Source organism: Gorilla gorilla, chromosome 14, assembly GCF_029281585.2.
Source record: "Gorilla gorilla gorilla isolate KB3781 chromosome 14, NHGRI_mGorGor1-v2.1_pri, whole genome shotgun sequence".
In the NCBI taxonomy this organism is placed as follows: Eukaryota; Metazoa; Chordata; class Mammalia; order Primates; family Hominidae; genus Gorilla; species Gorilla gorilla.
In genome coordinates this window covers 88535255-88558626 of record NC_073238.2, presented here as the reverse complement: position 1 = coordinate 88558626, position 23372 = coordinate 88535255, and the positions used below count along the sequence as shown (strand labels likewise).

The window sequence follows — 23372 nt, the reverse complement described above, 5'->3', positions numbered from 1 at the left end:
ATATGAAAACCAGATTTTAAAAGCCTCTGCTCCCCTTTTAGATTTCTTTCTCAAAATACTTTTCTTTCTAAAAATATGACTTTTAAAATTTTAAAAGTAGCAAAGATTTGCTGTAGCAAATATAGGAAAAAAGATAGAAAATGTAGTTCACCCACAAATTCACTTAATGGAAAAACTATTGTTAACATTCCAGAACATTTTTTTCCATGTATTATTTTCATGTATAAATGAGAATGCTTTGGGGGGTCAAAATTAAGCTCATACTTTTTGTACAGTTTTGTATACTAACATTTTTTCACTTAACGTTATACAAAAAGTTTCCCTGCCATTGAATGTTTCTCAAACTTGTCTGATTATTAGAATTACATATAATGCTTTGTAAACTGTTGATGTCTACACCATACCTACTGCCATAGGTCTCTGTTCTTTGCACCTTTAAAATGTTTCATAAATGGTTGCAGTGAATAGTTAAGGTTAAAATCTTGGTTTCAAACTTGATTGCTTTTATGTCCATGTTTTGGTTTCTAATTTTTACTCCCCAAAATAAGACAAAGTTACGCATCCATATAGACATCTTTCTCAAAATTCAAAATTGCCATTTGTGTCTAAATGTAAGTCCCTGCAGTAAGTTAGCCCTATTTCCCCAGGAAGGAAATTTTGTAACCAACTAGAATGTATAAATGTGTAGATAATTTCACCTTAAGAGTGTTAATATTTGAATGTATTAAATTAGTTAAAAAACAAATTCCGTCACATTTTATACAAAAATATATAAATTTTAACATATGAAGTTTCCCTAGACTCTCAAATTTTATGTCATTATTTCATTCAGTATCTTTACAAGCAATTTCAACATCATTTTCTGTGTCCTCACCAGGCCCCTTTTTAAGTCATCTAACAAAGTTTTCTAGAACACGTCATCTTGATTCTTGTCCAGTATGCTTTAGATACAGTGCTATTTAAATCAGTGATGTTGCCCCTGGGATGTTCTCTCAAAACAATCTGAAGTGCTTATTTGCATGAAATTGAAATGGTTGCTATATATGTAATCTTTCAAACATAAAGACTGTCTTTAGAAAGCTGCTTCTGGTGTTCCAACACTTGAAATTGTGAGATCATTCCATGAGAATCATGACTAAATCTGCCTTAACTTTCCTTGACTCCTTTTTTATTTTGTTTTGTTTTAAAATTTATTTAATTTTAATTTTAGTTTATTATATTTTATCTTATTTTATTTTTTGAGACAGGGTTTCACTCTCTCACCCATGTTGGGAGTGTGATGGCGTGATCTCGGCTCACTGCAACCTCCTCCTCCTGGGTTCAAGTGATTCTCATGCCTTAGCCTCTGGAGTAGCTGGGACTACAGGCAAATGCCACCACACCCAGCTAATTGTTGTATTTTTAGTAGAGACGGTTTCACCATGTTGACCAGGCTGGTCTCGAACTCCTGAGCTCAAGCAATCTTCCCACCTCCGCCTCCCAAATTGTTGGGATTACAGGCATGAGCCACTGCTCCAGGCCCTTTTTTTGTTTGGTTTAAATAGTATTTGCTTGAGGGTGCCACTTCCAAACATTACCTTATTTTTTAAAGTTGAGTAGTTAGGGGTAGATGTTGAATGGATTGTGAATATAGGGTCACTCCTCTGCTTAAGAGGTGACTGTGCAAGTAGGTGGGTGGCTGGGTGGGTGTATGGAGGAGGGAGGGTGGGAGGAAGAGAGGAGGATGGCAGTTCCTAGATTCTTAAATGTGTAGTTATTAGTTCTAAGGTATTTTAAGACTTTTGAGGCAGTTCAACAGGATTCCTTAAAACGCGTACCTTCCTATCTTGTAGCATAATATTGGTGTCAGTTTTCCTTGTCAGCCTTACTGTGATCATATTTTAAAATTCTTGTTTCTGATGGATAAGCATCCCAGCCAAGAGGAACATTGAGCTGAGGGTCTTCGTGTCACTGTAACTCACACCTGATTAGCAGAAGCTGTGGCTGGCGGGCATGGCCCCCTTTTTGGGAACATCAGTTGTCCTCCTTTCTGCCTCCCTGTGCCTGCCTTCATCTCTAAGTCCCCAGCCTGGCTCTTTTCCCATTTTGCTTATGCTGCTGTCTTGACCAGTATAGGCAATGGGGGCTTGATTTGTACAATTTATTCTCCTACTTAAGTGCATTAATTACATATACCTGTGTGTGCCTGGTGGCAGTTGTAGTCCAAAAAGGGCCCATTACAACAGCCTTAGATAGTGTCACCCTCTGGGATCCTCAGAAACACCTGTATGACTGTATACTCCTTTACCTGGAAGACAAAAGCCAAGGCTAAAGTGTTGGTTTATGTGAATGTATTTTATTAATTTCATAGCGAGTTGAGATGCAATTAAATTCACTGCTCAATCAAATCACAATGAGATGCCATATCACAATGAGATGCCATGTCATACCAGTCAGAATGGCTTTTGTTAAGTAAACAAAGGTAACATATTTTGGAGGGACCCCCAGAGAAAATGAGATGCTTATACGCTCTTGGTTGGAAATGTAAATTAGTCCAAGCACAGGGGAGAGCAGTTTGGAGATTTCTCAAGTAAGAGCTGGACTACCATTCGGCCCAGCAATCCCATTACTGGTATATACCCAAAGGAATATAAGTCATTCCATCAAAAAGACACATGCATCCATATATTCATTGCAGCACTAGTCACAATAACAAAGACATGGAATCAACCAAGATGCCCACCAGCAGTGGACTGGATAAAGGAAATGTGGTACATATACACCGTGGAATACTATGCAGCCACACACACACACAAAAACAAAATCATGGCCTTTGTAGCAACATGGATGAAGTTGGAGGTCATTATCCTAAGCGAACTAACACGGAAACAGAAAACCAAATACCACGTGTTCTCACTTATACATGGGAGCTAAACAGTGAGTACACATGGACACAAAGATGGCAACTACAGACTCTGGGTACTATTGGGGGTGGGAGGCAAGGATTGGAAAACTATCTGTTGGGTACTGTGCTCACTACCTGATGATGGGATGAATCGTAACGCAAATCTCAGTGTCACATAATATACCCATATAACAAACCAGCACATATACTCTGTGATTCTAAAATAAAATTTGAAAAATAAATAAACCCACTGCTCATGGAAAAGTTCTGGGGCCTTTTAAAACTCTGGCTTTTCTATTTGTGACACTTTCCCATTGCAGCTGCCTCTGTTTCCAGGAGAGGTAGGAAAAGAGAGATTTCTCTCAACTTCACCATTAGTCTTGCCTTAGCCTGGTGGTGTATCTCTCTTTAAAAGTGTTTTCTATTAGAAGACAAGTATATACAGTTGTCCCTCGATATCCCTGGATTCCACATCTGCGGATTCAACCAACTGCAGATTGAAAGTTTTAGGATTGGAGAGATAATAAAAACATAGGAAATGACAACTGTTCACATTGTATTTACATTGTGTTAGATGTTATAAGTAATGTGGAGATAATTTAAAGTATATGGGGAGATTTGTGTAGGCCGTATGCAAATACTGTGCCATTTTATATCACGGATTTGAGCATCTGTAGTTTAGGTATCCTTGGTGGAGGGGGGTCCTGGAACCAATCCCCCATGGATACTACCAAAGGAACCACTGGGTTATCCAAAAAGCAAAGCCATCGTTTTGCTAATATACCTTTGTTTACATAACAAGGTTACAGTTTTGCTTTACATGTTTATCCCGTGTAGGAGTTTTTAAATGTATCATTTGACTGTTACAGCCACTCTGAGGTCAAGTTTTCTTTCTCTGAAATTTGATATACTTCAGTACTAAGAGATACTGTTGTAAGAAATAACTGTTTATGGTGAACATTTTATAGAATCAAAAGCAGGGCCCATCTGGTAGCAGAGATTAATCTGTTCGAGGATGGTAAACATTATTGCATATTTTAAAATATGTATCTAGCACAGAACATTTGCCTCAGGCACTGGAGTGAAATTGTGGTTTAGGATAAAGATTTATCCCTTAAAAGTCTATACAACAGGTTTTTCTGGCAGTATAGTGAAATTTTAATTAATATTTTAAGTCATGCAATGAATAATAACATTAATTTAAAACCAAAAGAACAAAATTCTAATCATGAGGAAAAGATAACCCTATAATAGTTACCTCTTTATTTTTAAGACATTTTTGTGTGCTTTGTGAAATGTTGTTTAAAAACAATTGCAAGATAATAGGACTTAATCCAGCTTCCGTTTTTGACCTGTTATAGTGATACTACTACTTCTTCTGGCCATATAAGTAGGATTTAAAATTCAAAACATCTTGAGCACCATATTCCAAGCTAACAAGTGTGATGTATATTCCCTAGTTATATGGTAAAAGAAAATATCTTCTATTTGCTAAAGGTTTGTGTATTTATCTGGAACACATTTATGTTCCTGTTTAAAAATGTTTGTCCATCTTTTCAATCCTTGGGAATGTCTGCTTACCTTTTTTTTTTTTTTTTTAGACAGGGTCTCACTCTGTTGACCAGGCTGGAGTGCAGTGGCGCAATCTCAGCTCACTGCAACCTTCCACCTCCCAGGTTCAAGCGATTCTCCTGCCTCAGCTTCCCTAGTAGCTGGGATTACAGGCACCCACCACCACACCCTGCTAATTTTTGTATTTTTTTAGTAGAGACAGGGTTTCACCATGTTGGTCAGGCTGGTCTTGAACTCCTGGCCTGAGATGATCTGCTGGCCTCAGCCTTGGCTAGGATTACAGGTGTAAACCACCACGCCTGGCCTGCTTACCAATTTTAGAATGCGTGAACAAAATTCCCTTTCTCCTCCTCACTCACTCACACCAACCTAAAGTCATCACACACGGGCCAAACCAGAGTTTCAGAATAGCAGTCAGCTGTAAACATAGATTCTGATTTGCTTCAGGTAAGTAATATGATTTATGAAATTCCTGGTAAATAGGTCATGAAAAAATGTAACTATTAGGAAGTAAGAGAACTTTAGGATAAATTTAAATGTGTGTATTGAACACATTTTAAAGGTTAGCATTTTCAATTCAATTCATATGTAAAAAAGCATTAAAAATGTAGGCTCACGCCTGTAATCCCAGCACTTTGGGAGGCCGAGGCAGGCGGATCACGAGGTCAGGAGATCGAGACCATCCTGGCTAACACGGTGAAACCCCATCTCTACTAATAATACAAAAAATTAGCCGCAAGGTGGCGGGTGCCTGTAGTCCCAGCTACTTGGGAGGCTGAGGCAGGAGAATGGCGTGAACCCGTCAGGCGGAGCTTGCAATGAGCCGAGATCACGCCACTGCACTCCAGCCTGGGCGACAGACCAAGACTCTGTCTCAAAAAAAAAACAAAACATAAATGTAAAAGCACAGAGAGTACATTATTTTATGTATGGACTTCAAATTTTCTTAAGGAATCAATCATTTCTGTTTTGTTTTGTTTTGCTTTGAGATGGAGTCTCGCTCTGTCACCCAGGCTGGAGTGCAGTGGCGCGATCTCGGCTCACCACAACCTCTGCCTCCTGGGTTCAAGTGATTCTCCTGCCTCAGCCTCCCCAGTAGCTGAGATTACAGGCATGAGCCACCACGCCTAGCTAATTTTTGTATTTTTAGTAGAGACTGGGTTTCACTATGTTGGGCTGGTCTTGAACTCCTAACCTCAAGTGATCCGCCACCTCAGCCTCCCAAAATGTTGGGATTACAGGCGTGAGTCACCGTGCCTGGCCGGAATCAATCATTTCTTAAACTGACAATTGACATATTGATATAAGGCAGTTGAATTAAATATTTATTCAAATATCTTCCCCTTACATGTAGTAGATAACTCATTCAAACCAAATTCCAGGTTATCAGTGTAGGATATTTCTACTTGTTTCCTTTTACTCTGTCATCTGTACTTTTAGAGGAAGTACAATTTATCTTTCTTTAGTATACTTTGCTTTACGTTTTTGTCAGTTTTATAAATTCACACTTTTTCGGCATTTATGTTTAAGAGTTTGCCCTTGAACATGTAAAGAAGAATCACTGAGCTGAAAGCAAGGTAAATTATGACCATGGGGGCTCATGCAAGACAAATATTGAAAAATAGGCTTCCCTTTTTAGTAATACAAAAGAATGGAGGAAAGTGAAATGCATACTCCATTCACAAATGGATGTGTGGTGACTTTTATACTTGTAGCAGAAATAGCCAGAGTTGCGGGATGCTTGTTTAAAGAACGGTGCTCATCTCTTAAAACCATTTCATTTACTACTAATAAAAAATTGTATTTACTAAGGGAAACCCAGGCACCAAAACTAAGCCATGTACCTACTGTGCACTTCATGTTCAAAAGGAATTTGGCTCTTCACCTAAAATATACTAGTCTTTAAAATAATGCAGTGTAACCTAAAAGCTCTAAGGATGTGGAGTCATAGATTTAGTTTAATTCCTTTTTAATGTGAAGTACGGAGTAAATTTCTTTAAGCACCTCCTATAAAAGGTACATGTTCAATTAATCACTAAGTCACACAGTGAAATTTATGTAAACTAATTTTCTACCAAGACACAAGAAACAAATATGCTCCTGTATTGTCTCATAATAAGACTGCTAAAAATGACCAACATCCCAAAGCAATTATTTGAATCTATTTGTTATATATTATTGTCATAATGGATGCACACTGAAGTGTGGATTGATTTAAGTTATTTATACTGTGGAATTAAGAAATCAGGCCAGTCAGTTAAAATGTATTCCATCAACTGTTACATGATCTTCCTGTGGGCCAATCTAACTCAGCTAGAAAGTAGAGAAAAAAAAGTATCAAATGACAGTTGTCTATATTTTAAGAGAAAATTGTTTCTAAATAATCATAAGAGATCCCTAAAGATGACTTGTTCAGCTTTTTGTAACATGTATTTATTTGGTTCAGTAAACACTATGCCTCCACAATGACTGTATTTATGAGATTCTGTGTCAGAATATATCTTATGCTACATTCAGTGAGTCAAGTTCCTCCTGAGATAGTTTTAGTAATAGAGTAAGTTCTGTTTGGAATTTTTAGTTCTAACCGGAGGAAGCTCTGCTCATTTGCTTGTCTCTTTCTTTTCTCAGTATTACTTAAAAAGCACTTAATGCCATTAACCCAATCTTCACAACAGATGTATGAGTTTGGAATTAACGTCACACTTTTATAGATGGATAAGCTAAGACCTAGAGAATTTTCGTGATGATACCAAGATCGCACAGCTAATAAGCTACAAGGATTGGTGATGAATCTAAGTCTTTTGTGTCCAAATCAAATTTTCTTTGTGTAATATCACACAACAGGCTACAAAACAAAGATTCTTGTGACAGTTAAGCCATGAGCTATGTAATGTTAGGCAAGTTACTTTATAATCTTTTCTAAAAATTGCCATGAAATTATTTCTCAACACATTTGTAAAAGTAAAATGGAACATAATTTATTTAAATGACAGATGACTGAAAGGATAGATAGATAGCTGGGACCATCTTGTGTGTACGTGTGAATGCCCATGTATGTCAGCCCCATCTCTAAACATCGCTGGTGTTACTAAAGAGGAAAGAGCGTGTGAATCTTGAACGACATTTAGTAGAATATTATGCATTGCTCTTCAGCTCTGACTACACAGAAAAATCCCTGGAGGGGTTTCCAAAGATAGAGTAGTATCCAGACATATTTTTCTTTCTTTTTAAATTCCAGGTGATTAAAATATACGACCGTCATTTAAAATGTTTCTTGTTCACAGACAGACTGTAATAAAATTCAGTTGATAGCAATAGATAACTGTAGGAAACACATCTAGTACTCTGGGAACTAACAAGTAGGAGGTTTTAGATTCATTTGACATTCATTCAACAAAATGCCTAAAGCTGAAATTACATTTTAAGATGTTTATTCAGGAAAAAAAAATTATCTGATTAGAAAACCTCAAATGTAATTTCCAGATCACTCAAAAAAAACATGTTCACTGGAATGTTATATGTAATATTTTATCAAGTGGGTTAATGTGAGTAAAACTGGCTTTGAGAGTTTTGGAGAAAAGACAATGTGACAGTATAATCCTTCTTACGTTTATCTTTAGGTTTTCACACACATTGTTTTTAATGAAGTATATTGTTCCATTTACTTTTCTGGCCTTTTGTGTGTATTTGTGCAATTATTTAATATGTATTATAAAAATTTAAGTTTTACAGTGGACCTTTTCAAGGAATATTATATAATCTTTTGGAAAATGAAATTACTCTCCTCTTTGACAAAAATCCAGTGTTCTTATACAATCTTCGTGTTGTTAGAAGGAGGGTTTTAGCATGAATATGAATACAGTAAGTCTTCTATCTTTCATACCAGGGACATCAACAGCAAAAATTCAGCTATAGTCACCACTCCCAGGCAAAGATCATGATGGGCTTTTATTTAAAAACAAACAAAAAAACCCCACTTAGTTGACACTGCCATGAGAATTCATTAATGAATCAAGAATTGAGGAGTTACTAAACAAGGGCAAAATGTTAGTATGGAATTCTTTGTCCTTTTTGCAGAAGTGTCTCTTCCTTGTGCTTAAAACTTATGACCTTTCTTTGTTGTTTCTCCTCTTTTCAGTGTTCTTATCCCCTTTGAGGCTGGTTCCTAAGTGGCATACCCCGTATCTCTTCTCACTTTCTCTAATACTTGTAATCCTTTCATTTAATTTTCACTATTCTAAGTATTTCTCACTTGGGATTTTTTCCTTTGTATCTCCTCAGCCTTCGTTCCCCCTTGTGGCCATTTGTAGTGCTCCCTTCCTGTCAGCACAACCACACATTTACAGATGCAAATCTCAGAACCAATGCCTCTTTTTTTTTTTTTTTTTTTTTTTTTTTTGATGGAGTCTCCCTCTGTTGCCCAAGCTGGAGAGCAGTGGCGCGATCTTGGCTCACTGCAACCTCCGCCTCCTGGGTTCAAGCGATTCTTCTGCCTCACCTTCCTGAGTAGCTCGGATTACAGGTGTGCACCACAAAACCAATGCTTTTGATTTTCCATTTCCTAAAAGTAAAGAAATGCATTTCTAATGATGATTTCAGGACTAAGACTTTTGGGTCATTTTTCTTCCCTAAAAGGAGGAACACAAGTATGTGCCATAGCTGTTTTGAGACCATATTTTTGCAGTACTTCTGGATTTACAGATATGTCTGTGTAATCTGAAGCTGCAATTATGGATGACTTTACCTGCACCATAATCATTGCATAAGAGATTAGTGTCGGCTGTCAGGATATGCTGCTGTGTCAACGCTGTAAACAGATGAATGGTACAAGAAGGATTTTGTCCTGTTAATACTGATGAAGCATTATTTTTGAGTGTACTAGCTGCATTTCAGCTGCCACATATGAAAAAGGACCAGCGTCTGTCTCTGTGATTTTACAAATTCATGTGTAATTTGTAGAAGATCTGAATTTGTAGAAATCTGAATAAGATTTCTTTGGTCCCAAAGTTTGGTTTATTCTTCCTTATTTTTGTGAGCCTTTTCTATATTCTGGTTTGAGCTCATGCAAAAGCCATGTAATTCTTAAGTGTCTCAAAGTACCTAGGGGCTCTTAATATTTGGCTTCACAAGTTTCTAATGAAAGCTAATATGCATTAGCTAAAATATATAGCTATATATTATATATGCTATATGTATTATATATAATATGCTATATATATGTTATATATTATATATAATATATAGCTAATATTATTTATTAGGTATAACCCTGTCGTTCATAGCAACAAGATGTTGTTATGAAACTTCTTAAGAGGTAAATATTTTCCTCAGTAAGAGATTAAGAAGATACCCACAAGAGGTAGACTTGTGTGATAAACAAATATAATTTAGAGAAGTCTAAGCAGTCTGCAAAGCTCAGTAAAACTTGGTGCCTCACAAGCGATCTCCTTACAGATAAGGTCCGCATTTATCAGCCCCCCCTCCTGTATTGTCTGTCTACCCAGTCACCTTTCATTTACATTATAGAACATTTCTGCAGTGATGTACTCTTTACTCCTTGATTTGTAAATGTATGTAGGAATCTTGTGTCTAAGTAGACAGGAGGACAAAAATTTGTGGTGGAAGTAATCACTCTTTCTAAAATAAGAATTTTTGATATGTTGATACGGTAAAAGGAGAAAAACTTACCTAGACTATATTTAAAGTCAAACTAGTGGTGTTTAATAATATGTGCTTACTGATATGTTTTATCTTTTAATGACAAACTAGTTGATGTCTTTTATGAAAGCAGCCTAAGCAAAGAATTTCTATGTGGGTATAATATAGTAATAAGAAACATTTTGCATTATTCTACAAAGAAATAAAATGATAATGCTGAAATTGAAATACTGTTCTAGTTACAAGAGTAGATTATGCTAATAGCTTTTATCAAAGCAGTTCAATTTATGATGTTTGTTTTTTCTTTGTTTTTTAAATGTCTTTGAAAAGATTAAAAATTTCTCAATTTCAGCACATAAACTGAAAATCTTGTCATTTAAAATTTCATACAGTAGATATTTTAGATGACTCATTTTAATTGTTTCTAAGTCATTTGTTTTTATAAGTAAGTAACCATGTTAGCTAAGAAAAAGGAAAAACAGCATTAAAACATCAACCCATTTCCTATTTTAGTTGATCTGGTACCATTACTGATTTATTTTCTTTCTTTTCTCAGTTGCTGAGTAAAATGCCCTTGTGCTACTGCCTATTGTATGTTTTGAATGGAGCTGTAATTTATATTCTATTTTAAAAAGGCTTTAGGAAACATGTTTCATTCCTTTAAATGTATGCTGAAGTTTTAGGGGGAATAGCACACCAAAATCTTTTATTAAATGAGGAACAAAATGAACCAATTTAATATAATTTTAGGTATTGTTCTGATCCATAAAAAGTGAAAAAAAGTTTTTGTTCCTCATATAATGGAAAAATAATGTCTATGTTAACCTGGCCAAACAGATGTAACCAAAATAATCAGTATAGTCTAATTCTCTCTTTTTAGTCTAGACTGACACCACTAATAGTACTCTTATGCCATTTGGGGACTTGCAAGCAGACATTTCATAAATGTTTGTTGAATTTATGAATGAATAGATATATGAGTAAAATTATATTCATGCAAATAATAGCGTGCTGATCACATTAGTCTGAGTAAAATCTTGGAGTCTATTATTATCAAATTTTGCTCATTAAAACTTAAAAGAGTGCAGGTGAACTTGAACAACATTATCATCATTATTTCAGATTAAATGAAAATTCATAGACAAATTATAATTTTCAGAATAAGTTTTTCTTAAATTATTATTTCCTAAAATGTCACTTGTAGTTGTGCACATTATTTTGAGAAGTTAGCTAATTATTAGAAATGACTTCCATTTAATAAATTAGTGATCAGGTGTGGGAGGTTGAAGAACTTTATGCCCTTTTTTAATGCTCAGAATATACTGAGTATGGTATGGTAACTCTTGCAACAAGTATGAAAGTAGAAATGTCGTAGTGAGTTTTCCCACTATTGTTGCCAGGTAGTATGTTTCCGTATTGTGATAGTGTTGAGTAAGGGTTAGAATCCTAGAGATTCATATGGCCTCTTTTCTCCTTCATAGAGCACTGATTTCATAGTATTTTAATAATTGTCTATCTGTCCCAATGGAATGAAAATGTCTTTATGGTAGAGGCCTTATTCTGTTTTGTACTCTTATGCCCTCAGTTTTAATCACAGTGACTGTCTCTGAGCAATCCTTCAGATATGTGGAGAATGAATAAATGTCCCATAGCAATAAGAGAAAAATTAATAAACATTCAAGTGGTAAGCCATGCATCGATAAAATGTGTGATAAACAAAGATAAATATATGTTCCATTTTTCTCCCCACAGTCTCCAAACGTCCACAACTATCCCGATATGGAAGCCGTTCCCCTGTTGCTAAATAATGTGAAAGGGGAGCCCCCGGAGGACTCGTTATCTGTAGATCACTTCCAAACACAAACTGAGCCAGTGGACTTGTCAATAAACAAAGCCAGGACGTCCCCTACTGCCGTTTCATCCTCCCCAGTTTCCATGACAGCGTCTGCCTCCTCACCTTCCTCAACTTCAACCTCTTCATCGTCTTCTAGTCGTCTAGCCTCATCCCCAACTGTTATCACATCAGTATCTTCAGCGTCATCTTCGTCAACAGTATTAACTCCGGGGCCCCTTGTTGCCTCTGCATCTGGTGTTGGAGGCCAGCAGTTTTTGCACATTATCCATCCCGTACCGCCTTCAAGTCCCATGAATTTACAGTCTAACAAACTGAGTCATGTTCACCGCATCCCCGTGGTGGTACAGTCGGTGCCTGTTGTCTACACAGCTGTAAGGTCACCTGGAAATGTGAACAACACTATTGTCGTGCCGCTTTTGGAGGATGGGAGAGGCCATGGCAAAGGTAAGAGACATAAACAAGCCTTGATTTATTTCAGCACTAGAGGTGACTTCATTTTTGCAGTGAACAAAACCTAAATTGTATACAAACACTACATCTAAAGAAGTTCTGTGTAGAGCAACATGGAGACGCCAGCTGTTCAGCCTTAAGTAGAACACAATTTAGAGGGAACTCACCCTATGTTTATGGAGGTATATGCTCCAGTTTTGCTTAGTGTATTTTTACTTACCATAGGTCACGTAATGTTAGAATTCAGATATCTAAGTTTGCAAAATAATACTTGCTTTGAAATGCTCTTAAGTCCTCAGTTGGAAAGGGCAATCTATGGTGAACATAATTGCTTATGAAGTATAAATTACTGATTATGAATTGTAAATTTTTTAAGTAAATCCGGATGTTTCTTTGTTGAGTTGTTCAGTTGGAATTTATTTAGGTGATAATAATATAAAATGTTGTGAAGTTGCAATGCCTGGAATCTAATCATTCACTTTTGAGTAACCTATAAATTAAGTTGCCATTAAAATAATTCTAGAATTAGGTGTTTGACTATAGTAGTATCATGTAGCTTGTGTTACTAACTTCTTATAAGGCTAAGTTATTATTTTAAGGAACAGGATGACTCAATATACTGGAAATATTTCAAGATGCAATATTAATATTCCCTTTTAGGGTAGAAGGCAGGAAGATAACTTTGCTACATGACTATGTGTAATCATCACTAGTTATTTAATTAAATTTGATAGTTATGCAGCTGGTCATGAAGTTATTTTGTACTTTTAAGTTATTTTTTTTCCCTGAATTTTACTAGAAGAAACTGTGATGGCATCATGCTGTCTTTTCTCTTTCTTCACTACCCACGAATCTAAAAACCAAGCCACCCTTCAACAGAAATGCAGAATGCCCATAATCATTGACTTATTCCCTTTTAAAGTAAATACATATGTATGTACTTTGTCTTCAGAGCCTAGAAATAATGATGGATTAAGATTTATGTTGTATTATTTTTTGCTTTGACACTATATTACTACTGAGGCCTGTAATTAAAATATGATCGATGAGTACATAAAACACTGCCTTCTCATAAAATGCTAGTAAATATGGTTGTTTTGGTTCTTGTATGAGGTGGGAATAAATACATTTGATTGATTGTGAACTTACAGAAATTTTTGCAGATATGAATTACAAAATTGTGCATTCACCATTAGCAAGGTATTGTTTTATCTGCAGTGAGTTTCTTTATCACACGTGAAATAAGTTTCACCTTCCTAGTTTAACCAAACTAAAATCTGATGATTCAGAGCATACAGGCTTTTTAGACTGCAAACTTGAGATGCAGACACTCGTTGCTTACTTGATAATCTCTTTCTTTTGTTCTCTAATGGGCCAGGAGCTAGTCCCACTATTCTCTAGTGAAAACGTAGAGAAAAAAGAGGAATTAGGGAAACTTTTCATGGATTTTACCTGAGCCAAACCCTCTTCGAGATATTGCTGACACTTCTGATTGAACTGAACAAATCAGATTTGAATAATAACAACATAACTGCAGGCCAAATCGGATATTTATTTTCTTTTACAATTTAGAAATGATATTGCAGATGTTTTAAGAATTCGAAATTAACAAGTAGCAAAACATGCAAAGTTGCATATTATCTTATATATATATACATGTGTACATGATAGAACCTAATCTTTGTAAAATAAGATAAAAATTATTTTATTATAAAGTTAATTAATAAAGATATTAATGTTGCTCATGACCTTTCATACCATTTTGATTCACTAATGAAAGAAACAAAAGTGATTTTTTTTGTTTGCCATCATCATTTTGTGAGAGATTTTTATTTTAAAAGTATAATATATAAAGTAATATTGCTAAAATTTAATTTTCTGGAAAATGAATTATTGTAGTAGAACTTTTAAGACTCATGCTATAATTTGCTCTCTACATGAATATATTTGTTTCATGCATTATTTTTTACTCAGTAGTTTTCTCATATCAAGAATAAAAATTTAAGTATAAACCCTGCAGATTGTGCTATGATCATTAGGAATATGAGATTTGGGATCAAGGATATATGAATTAGAACCCTAGCTCTGTCACTTATACCTATGTAAATGGGAAAGTTATTTAATCTCACTAATCTTCATTTTTATTAGTGATAAAATAGGGATAATAACATGATCTAGCCTAGAAGATTATTGGGAAGATTAGGAACATAATGTATAGGCCAGGTGTGATGACTCACGCCTGTAATCCCAGCCCTTTGGGAGGCCGAGGTGGGCAGATCACGAGGTCAGGAGTTCGAGACCAGCCTGGCCAACATTTTGAAACCCGATCTCTACTAAAGATACAAAAAATTAGCCAGGGGTGGTGGCGCACGCCTGTAATCCCAGCTACTGAGGAGGCTGAGGCAGGAGAATCATCGCTTAAACCCGGGAGGTGGAGGTTGCAGTGAGCCAAGATTGAGCCATTGCACTTCAGCCTGGGCAACAGGGTGAGACTCTTATCTAAAAAAAAAAAAAAAAGAACATAATGTATAAATGTCTAGCATCCATCAATTATCAATAAATGATTGAAATTACTTATTATCTCTCCCAAAAAATACCAAAATCAGTAATATTCAAAAACCTTTTCTCTTTTTTATAAAAACAAGTATGGAGGAACAAAAACTTGTTGAACTTTAAACAGAAAAACTACCTCAAGACATTGGTATGGAACTGCTTCTCAAAGTTTTTACAATAACAAATTATAAGGGATGAGAGTTTAGTATGAGAAATTATTTGAGGACATCCCATATTTTCTATTTTTATTAGTTTATACTAAGTTTTTATAATCACCATATTCTACAAATGTTGCTATAGCATTTTATACTTTTTTATTGCTTAACTGATTAATTAGGTAATAGTAAAACTGTCTAGTGGAAGAAGCCTGCCTACCTCACAGAATGAATAAAGGAAAGGGCATTTCAGTAATTCTTCAGTTCTTTGTTTAGCATATATGCAGCTGGGCGGTGAGCCAGCAGTGAAGGCTGAGAGAATAAAGGGAGCCCCCATTTCCCTTCCTACTTCGGATGTGTATTTCTGGTATGCATGAGCAAAGGAAAATACGATAGGGAAGTTGGATTTTCAAAATGCTAATAATAAAAATACAAAGTGTAATGCATAAATGTAGATGATTGTACTGGCTACTTTTAAAGTTGGTATAACGTATCTGGTCTCTGATAGAGAAATAGGTTACCCTACATGTCACATTACGTGAAGGACTGTGAATGCGCACATCCGTCTAAGCTCACGTGTGCTGTCAGTTGAACCATTTGTCCTTTCAGCTGTCTATTGTGCATCTATCATTATCAGGCATTTTATTGACACCAAAGATACAGTGTTGGGCAAAGCAGATGTTGTTTCTGTCTCATAGTGCTTACAGTCTAATGAGAGCTACTGACTTTCCACGAAATAATCATAGAAACAAATAACTGATAATTGTGGACAGAGTTGGACTAAAATAGACCAGCCAGGAAGTTGCCCAGTGGAATGAGCTTAATTATAATCACAAATAGAGAAAGCTGTATTTGACCGAAGTATTTTCATGTAGGATGTCATGTTCTAGGAAGACATGTATTTACTGTGATGCTCAGGGAGTGGTGAGGATTTGGGAAGGGGTGGGGTGAAACTTCTGCAAGGGATGCTTGACTAAGGACAGAATGGCATGAAAAGATTTTTTTAAAACTCCTTCCTGAGAAGTGTGAAAATGCCTTCTAGTGAGGCTAGAACCTCAGCCTTTCCAAGTGTGTAAAGAATAGTGATCTAAAGCAGTGGCAGGTTGTCAGCTAGCACAGAACACCCCGACATCTCTATTGGGCCTTGGATATAATATGTGATATGAAGAAAAACGGAATGATGTCCTAGAAGGTACAGTAAACGAACATAATTTAGAATTGAGCTATGAGAGGGAGGATGTCAGGAAATGTCTCCCAAGGAAGACATTTTTCCACTTGATACATAAGGACAAGTAGCAGTTAGCCCCCCACAGTGGTGGTACTGGGAGGTGCGGGGTTCCCACATAGAGAGGAGAGTTTTGTTATTACGTTGGTGCAAAAGTAATTGCGGTTTTTGTCAACGGAATGGCATAAACTGCATTTTACTCTTGCACCAGCCTATACTGTGGAATCTAAGACATGATATTTATAAACCGAACCCTAAAGGAATTATTTGACCTCACAAAGGAATTTAAGTCCTTTTTGGGTAAGTTTGTGGCACATTTCCTGGGAGACACTCATTAGCTTTCACCAATATTTAATAGAAGAAAAGCATTGAGCAAGCTTGCCCAACCCGCAGCTGTGGGCTGTATGCAACCCAGGACTGCTTTGAATAAGGCCCAACACAAATTTGTAAACTTTCTTAAAACATTATGAGACTTTTTTGCAATTTTTTAAAACTCATCAGCTATCATTAGTGTTAGTGTATTTTATGTGTGGCTCAAGTTAATTTTTCTTCTTCCGTTGTGGCCCAGGGAAGCCAAAAGACTGGACACCCCTGGCATAGAGGGTCAAGACAGATCTCAGGCAAAGTTATTCTTGATTCATTATTGCCGTGATGAAAGAGCAGGCGCGTTTAGGATTCTCCTTCCTTCCGATATGCAGTGTGCATTTACCTTATACCAACCACATTTCTAGGAATTGGTGTCCCAAAATGAGCAAGTCCCTACTGTCAGGGACCTTACATTCTAGTAGTAGTGACAGTTCATGTGTATCAGATGCTACAAGTGCTATGAAGACAAATAAGGCATGATAAGGGAGTTGGAAAGTTAATGGGAGAGGGGCACAGCTTTAGGTATAATCAAGGAAGGCCTCTCTGAGAAGTAAGCTGTGTCAGTAATAGCTGTGGAAGACCTTTGCAAAAAGAGAGAACTGCAGGTTCAAAGACTCTGAGGCATGAGTGAGTATGGCGTTTGTGAGGAGGAGCTGCTAGGAGGCTGGTGGAACTAGAGAGGCTTAAGTAGGGGGAGGGAAGGGGAGGGTAAATGAAGGATCTGGTAGGTTCTCAAGGCAATGCTGTACAGTCTTTGGTTTTGTTTTATATATGTTGGGAAGCCACTGGGTTCAGAACGAACAGGAGGGTGACATGATCTGTTTTACCTTTTACAAAAATCGTTGAACCACTGCATGCTGTAAAGAATATGGGGAAGGAGCAGAACTAGGAAGAACTAGTAAGGGGGACTATTGCAGTATGGGTCGGATGGTGGGATATGAGGGAAGGAGAGGAAGTAAGGGTGACTTCTAGGTTTTTGGCTGACCTATTTTTCTCTACTAAGATGAGCACAGTGGGGTTGAGAGAGGAATTCCCTTTGGGATGTGTTAAATTTGATATGCCTGTTCCACATTTTAATAGAGCTTGAGATGGGAGTTGGGTGGGCGAGCCTGGAACTCAGAGGAAAGAGGAGACAGATTTGGAGAAATAAAATTTGGGAACCACTAGGGATCATCTCGGGAGAGCCAAATGGAGAAGGAGAAGCATGGAAGACTGGACACCTGAGCATTGTGAGGTTAGAAAGTGAAGAGGGATGCAAGAGTCAGCATGGAAACCCATCTGTTCATGAGGAAAGTGGAGTAATGTTAAAGAGAATGCAGGTGGAGCGTGTTTTCAAGAGCAGCTTGTCAATGGTATCAAATGCTGCTCAGGGACCAAATAAAATGAGGACCGAGAATTGTGCATTTGGCGAGGGAGTGTTCATCGTTGACACTGACCTGCAGTGTGTCAGTGGAATGGTGGGGACAAAAGACTGCCTGAAGTAAGTTGGTGTTCAGATGAGAGGTGAGGAAGAGAAGACTGAAAGTCTAGATAGTTCTTTGGAGTAGTTTTGCTTTAAAGAGTTGTAGAGAAATGGAATGAGAGCTGGAGAGGCATTAGGTTCTCAAGGGAGGGGTTTTAAAAGAAGGAGATAGTATAGCAAGTTTATATGGCATCAGGAATAATCCTACATCATTATCTTCTGTATTTTGTATTTCCTTTCATTTTCCATTATGTATCTTTTTCCTAACAATTTTGTCAACATAATAAATAGACTTTAGAATTCAGATTAATTACTGCAAGATGGCAGGTGTGTTCACAGTACAATATAAGCAATAACGTGCAATTAAGGACTTTGCTTCTATAATTCTTCCTGTTTAGGATTGTCCATTTTCAACTCTTTACTGGATTATTAGCAAACAAATAAAAATAAAAGTAAAATTTAAATTCCATTGATAATTATAAAAATGATACCAGAAATTATATAAATATAAGATCAACATTTTTTCTTCATTGTTTAGTGGAATGTGCAGGATAACTGAAAATAAACCATGAGTCCAAAATTATTACTTTGCCCTTTAAAGGCATTTTTTTACATTTAAACATTAATAGGTATTACATTTTAGAAATTCAAGATACAGAGAAGGTAATGTCAGACAGGTGTGGTGGCTCATGCCCGTATTCCCAGCACTTTGGGAGGCCAATGAAGGCAGATTGCTTGAGCTCAGGAGCTCGAGATGAGCCTGGGAAACATGGTGAAACCTTGTCTCTACCAAAAATACAAAAAAAAATAATAATAACCAGGTATGGTGGTAAGCACCTGTGGTCCCAGGTACTTAGGAGCCTGAGATGGGAGGATCACTTGAGCCCAGGAGATAGAGGTTGCAGTGAGCTGAGATCACACCACTGCACTCCAGCCTGGGTGACAGAGCCAAATCCCATCTTAAAAAAAAAAAAAAAAAAAAAAAAAAAAAGTTAATGTCATAGCCAAATAAAGATCTGGGGAGTAAAAAACAAAAGGACGCATCTCCTCTCTTCTATACCTGAGCCAGTAGCCTTGATGGTAACCTTGATGCCTGGGAGTGAGACTTGAGCAAGGATGTGATTGATCAGTGGCTTTCAAACCATCAGGGCCTGCAGAAGCCTGGTGCAGCCAGGTGGGTATTTTACTTTGCCCAATTTTCTTTCCTAACCACTATCCTTTTGTTCTTTATTAACTTATGTAGATGCTCTGCTATTTCTCCCCTTTTGCTACATTTCTGTCTTTTCCTTAGCCACGCAAAAGCAATCAAATGTCCAGATGACGGTAATAAAATAGATTGCTTGAAGAAAAAGAGCCCAGCTCTGGTTTCCTACCATCCCACATTTTCTTTCATGCAAATTTAACACCAGCAGCAGCAGAGTCTACCAGCATTTAGCAAAACATATTTATTACATTAAGACTTTTATTGAAATAGTGTCATACTTGAAAAAATAACTTATTATAGGTCCAAATGCATTATTTCTTATTAAAATAATCATGTGTTTAGATCCTTGAGTATGAAGTACTTTTCCCAAAATACCTGAGTAGAACATGTTGATACTGCTGTTAAGAAACTAATCCAATTTGGGTATGCAATTTCTTTGGTCTTCTCCTTTTAAAGAATGTTGCTTTCTTACTATATTTAGACACAGACACACGGTGAAGAATCCTCCAAAAATATGTTATTTTCATAGCATCCATTCAGGAGTTTCAAAGGGATGTGGCTGTAGACTAATTTGAAATACACCCCATTTTCTTCCTACAGGCTGTTGCTTTTCTCAGCAGCCTATAGAAAGAAGCCACAAGTGTATTTTTAGTCTCATGCTGGTTATATTTGTGAAAGAAAATACAGTCATCACAGAGATTGCTGCAAAACTCATTGCGCATTGTGACCTTAGGTTTTGTCCCGTTGATGCAACTGGAGTTTATTCCCATGGAACTTCCCTTTCAGATCTCTTTGTTTCACTAATTTTCTTCTGTCGCCAGCTTTCTCACTTGTTGGTATCTTTGTTTCAGGTCATGAATCCTTCCTGTACTCAGTTGCTAGAGATTTCGTTCATGTTACAGACTCACTTCTGTCTACCTTACATGTGACTGTCCTCTTTTGTTCACCATTTGGTGGAATCCTGGCGTCACCCATCCATATGACAGAATAGTCCTAGATAGCTGACCTGTGATTATGTGTGAAGTTATCTTTGCTTCCCTTGATGAATTGATTCTGTTTACTCTTAAGTATGGTGACTACTAGCCATAGGTTAATTCTTCAATTTAGAATTTGATTTTTATCAACAAACTAGCAAGTTACTTATGGTCTTTACTTTTTTAATGTTGTTTATTGGGAAATGGGACTGGAATATTGCTGTTATTTGGTTTATGGTTATTACATATAGGCTTTGATAAGACTTGAGTGTTTCACTCTTATGGCAAAACAAAGATAGGAGCTTGTTAAATAGTGAGAGAAAGGCAGGCAGCCCATGTTTATGAAATATTGAATTTTCACTGTGAGTTCAGAACCCTTTTTTTTCCTACAGATACATTGGTGATTTGTGGTTTATTTTTACCTGATTTTCAACATGGTAGAAACTTATCTGCATTTTTCCACTTCTGGGCATGCACAAGAGGTTGAATAGATTCCATCAAAAAAATTGGCTTCTTACGCTCTTGTTTATCTGAAATGCCTACAATCTGTCGATTTCGCTGCTTCATCTGGCATAGACTGGGATAGTTCTAAGATTCGATGATAATAACTGGCGCAGGGAGGAGACAGAAACTGTCTGTATTGTTCTAAGAGAGCTAGCAGAAAAGAGAAAACTCTAAGCTCCTCATAGACTGTAAAATGCCCAGAAATGAGTTTAATTAGCTCCTCCCACCTCCCTGCATTAAATAGTAAATAAAAGTTTAAAGGAGAAAAGAGGAGGAAGAGGAGAAGGTATGGATACCCAGGACGGATCATTTTAAAAGGTAGATGTTACTTAAGGAAGTGAAGGTAAAGAGGACAGTCAAATCCATTTGTTAGGTAAAGCAGCTAAAGCAAGAAGATGTTTAAAAAATGGGCTTTGTTTTCATTTCATTGTAAAGTGATATTAGGTACTACTGAATAAGGTAACCTGGCACACTATTTTATTTATTAGGTCAAGTTTCTCCTATAATAAAAAGACCTAGTTTATGTTTAAAGAAATACTTCTATGATTAAATTACATTTTACCGGTAAAGTATTCTAATGTAATCTACATATTTACTTTTTCACCAAACCTGAAAAGTTTTCTCTGATAATATTTAGTACACTGAATGTTACATATTGGATTTTGATGTGTAATATCTTTTATTTCCCTTGTGAATAGTTCTATTTAAAAGAAACTAATTTTTTCTATCCTGGAATTATGTTCTTATTAAATATGCTTTGATATCATATAGTACAAGTGCTGTTATGTTACAAGGGAATTCTTATTCTACATAGTAGATTGCAAGTATTTGTAGAATTATTTTGGCATCTATACTCACTGTAAGAAATACATACATTTGTGAAAACATGTTTAGTAAATAGACACCTTTTCATTAGTAGGAACAAATGAAAGAAGGAAGAATATAAGATTCAAGAGGGAAACTTAGTCTTAGAATCATTACCAGCACTGTTTTAAATTGGCTTTTTAATAATTTACAACTCTGTGGCTGTGGTTTCTGTTTCCTGTTTTTTTCTTACTCCCTTAATAATTCTTTTTCTGTTCCAGACTATGTTACTATTTTCTCAGCTCTTTCACTCTGCCTATTTTCCTTTGTTAATGGGGAATTTGATTAACTGGGTATTCTGCTTTGTATTCTTTAGAAAACAACTAATTGATATTTTTCTTTCTATCCAATAAATAAAAAAGAGCTACCAATTTACTGGGTGATAATCACATACTCAGTTCTTTCTCCAGCCACCTTTATGTAGGGGAAATGCTACTTTGATCATTGGCCAATTGTATGTGTTTTTCAAGACCAAGCAGCTTCACCTTTTTTTTTCTTTTAATAATTAGTTCATTTATTCAACAAATGTTTTATGGGCAATTTACAAAGCCAGGAATATCTCCCAGTCCTAGCTGTGGCACTTAAAAGAGAAATTCTTTTTAAAAGCCAGCTCTAGTTTACAGTAGGCTAAAATGATTATCACACTGGGGGTCATTTCTGGTTGGATATCAGTTTAGTACCTCACAATGAGTGATTTTAAAGAAATGAAATAGAATGGAGTAGGTTGAAAAGTATCTGAGAGTGTCACCCAAATAAATATTATTCCATGAAACTTTTGTTCATTAACTTGTTTACATATACGCAAATGTGGTACTGCAGGCAGGGGGTGTGTATATATACTGGTCATGCTGAAATACGTATTTCTTACTGTGGTTCCTGTCCAAAAAGTTTCAGAGAGACCCCACTGCCTCTCTCCTTGCTTTCACTCAGCCCCTTCCCTTTTCCTTGCCCTTTCTGCACCTCCCTTTCAAAGTAACCCCCTCAGTTCTAACACCTTTTTTCTATCACCTTCCCTCCATTTTTCTGTCTTCTTCCGTTTCTCAGTTGTTTTTCTCTGTCTCCCTCCACTCCTCACCATTCTACCTTTTTCTGAGTCTTGATTTTTCTCTTTCATATCAACCAAATCACCTTTTCCAGAAGTCATGTAATATGGAACCATGAGACCTGTAATGAAAAGGACAGTCTTTTTATTGCCATCTAGTGGCAGAATTTTAGAATGACATGAACTGAAAGACACGAGAACTCTAGGTAATCTAATTATTTTTTCTACCATGCCCCTAATTATTTTTTCTTCCGTGCCCCTGGATTTTCCCAGCTAGTTTAGTGTTGCAAGACAGTGTGGTGAATATGACCCTTTTAAGTAAAACTCAAACCTGAATTCGAGACCTAAGTTATCTACTTTGTTTTTAGACTTCGAGCATATGAAAATTTTTTAGGACTATATTTGATTTGGGCCAAAAAAAAAAAAAAGGTTTAACTTCTACCCGCTTATCCCACTTCCCATCCTATACATTTGCATGTGACTCTATTCAGTGGAAATAAAAATGCTGCATTCTGTGTATCTGTGCTTAGTGTTTTTTAAAACTATGGATTAGGTTTGTTGGCTAAATGGAAGCGTACATATGGCAACTTGTGTGCTACTAGGA

The 23372-nt window shown here is 36.4% G+C and overlaps 1 protein-coding gene across 9 annotated transcripts in view; it reads left to right on the top strand.

Annotated features, from left to right (window-relative positions):
* KLF12 (KLF transcription factor 12) overlaps positions 1–23372 on the top strand; it is a 618595-nt gene that overhangs the window by 449196 nt on the left and 146027 nt on the right. For all 9 annotated transcript variants that reach the window (XM_055360484.2, XM_055360485.2, XM_055360489.2 and 6 more), the window contains one exon: positions 11867–12413. In XM_055360484.2, coding sequence (XP_055216459.1) covers positions 11867–12413 — 547 coding nt within the window. The remainder of the gene's footprint in view (positions 1–11866; positions 12414–23372) is intronic.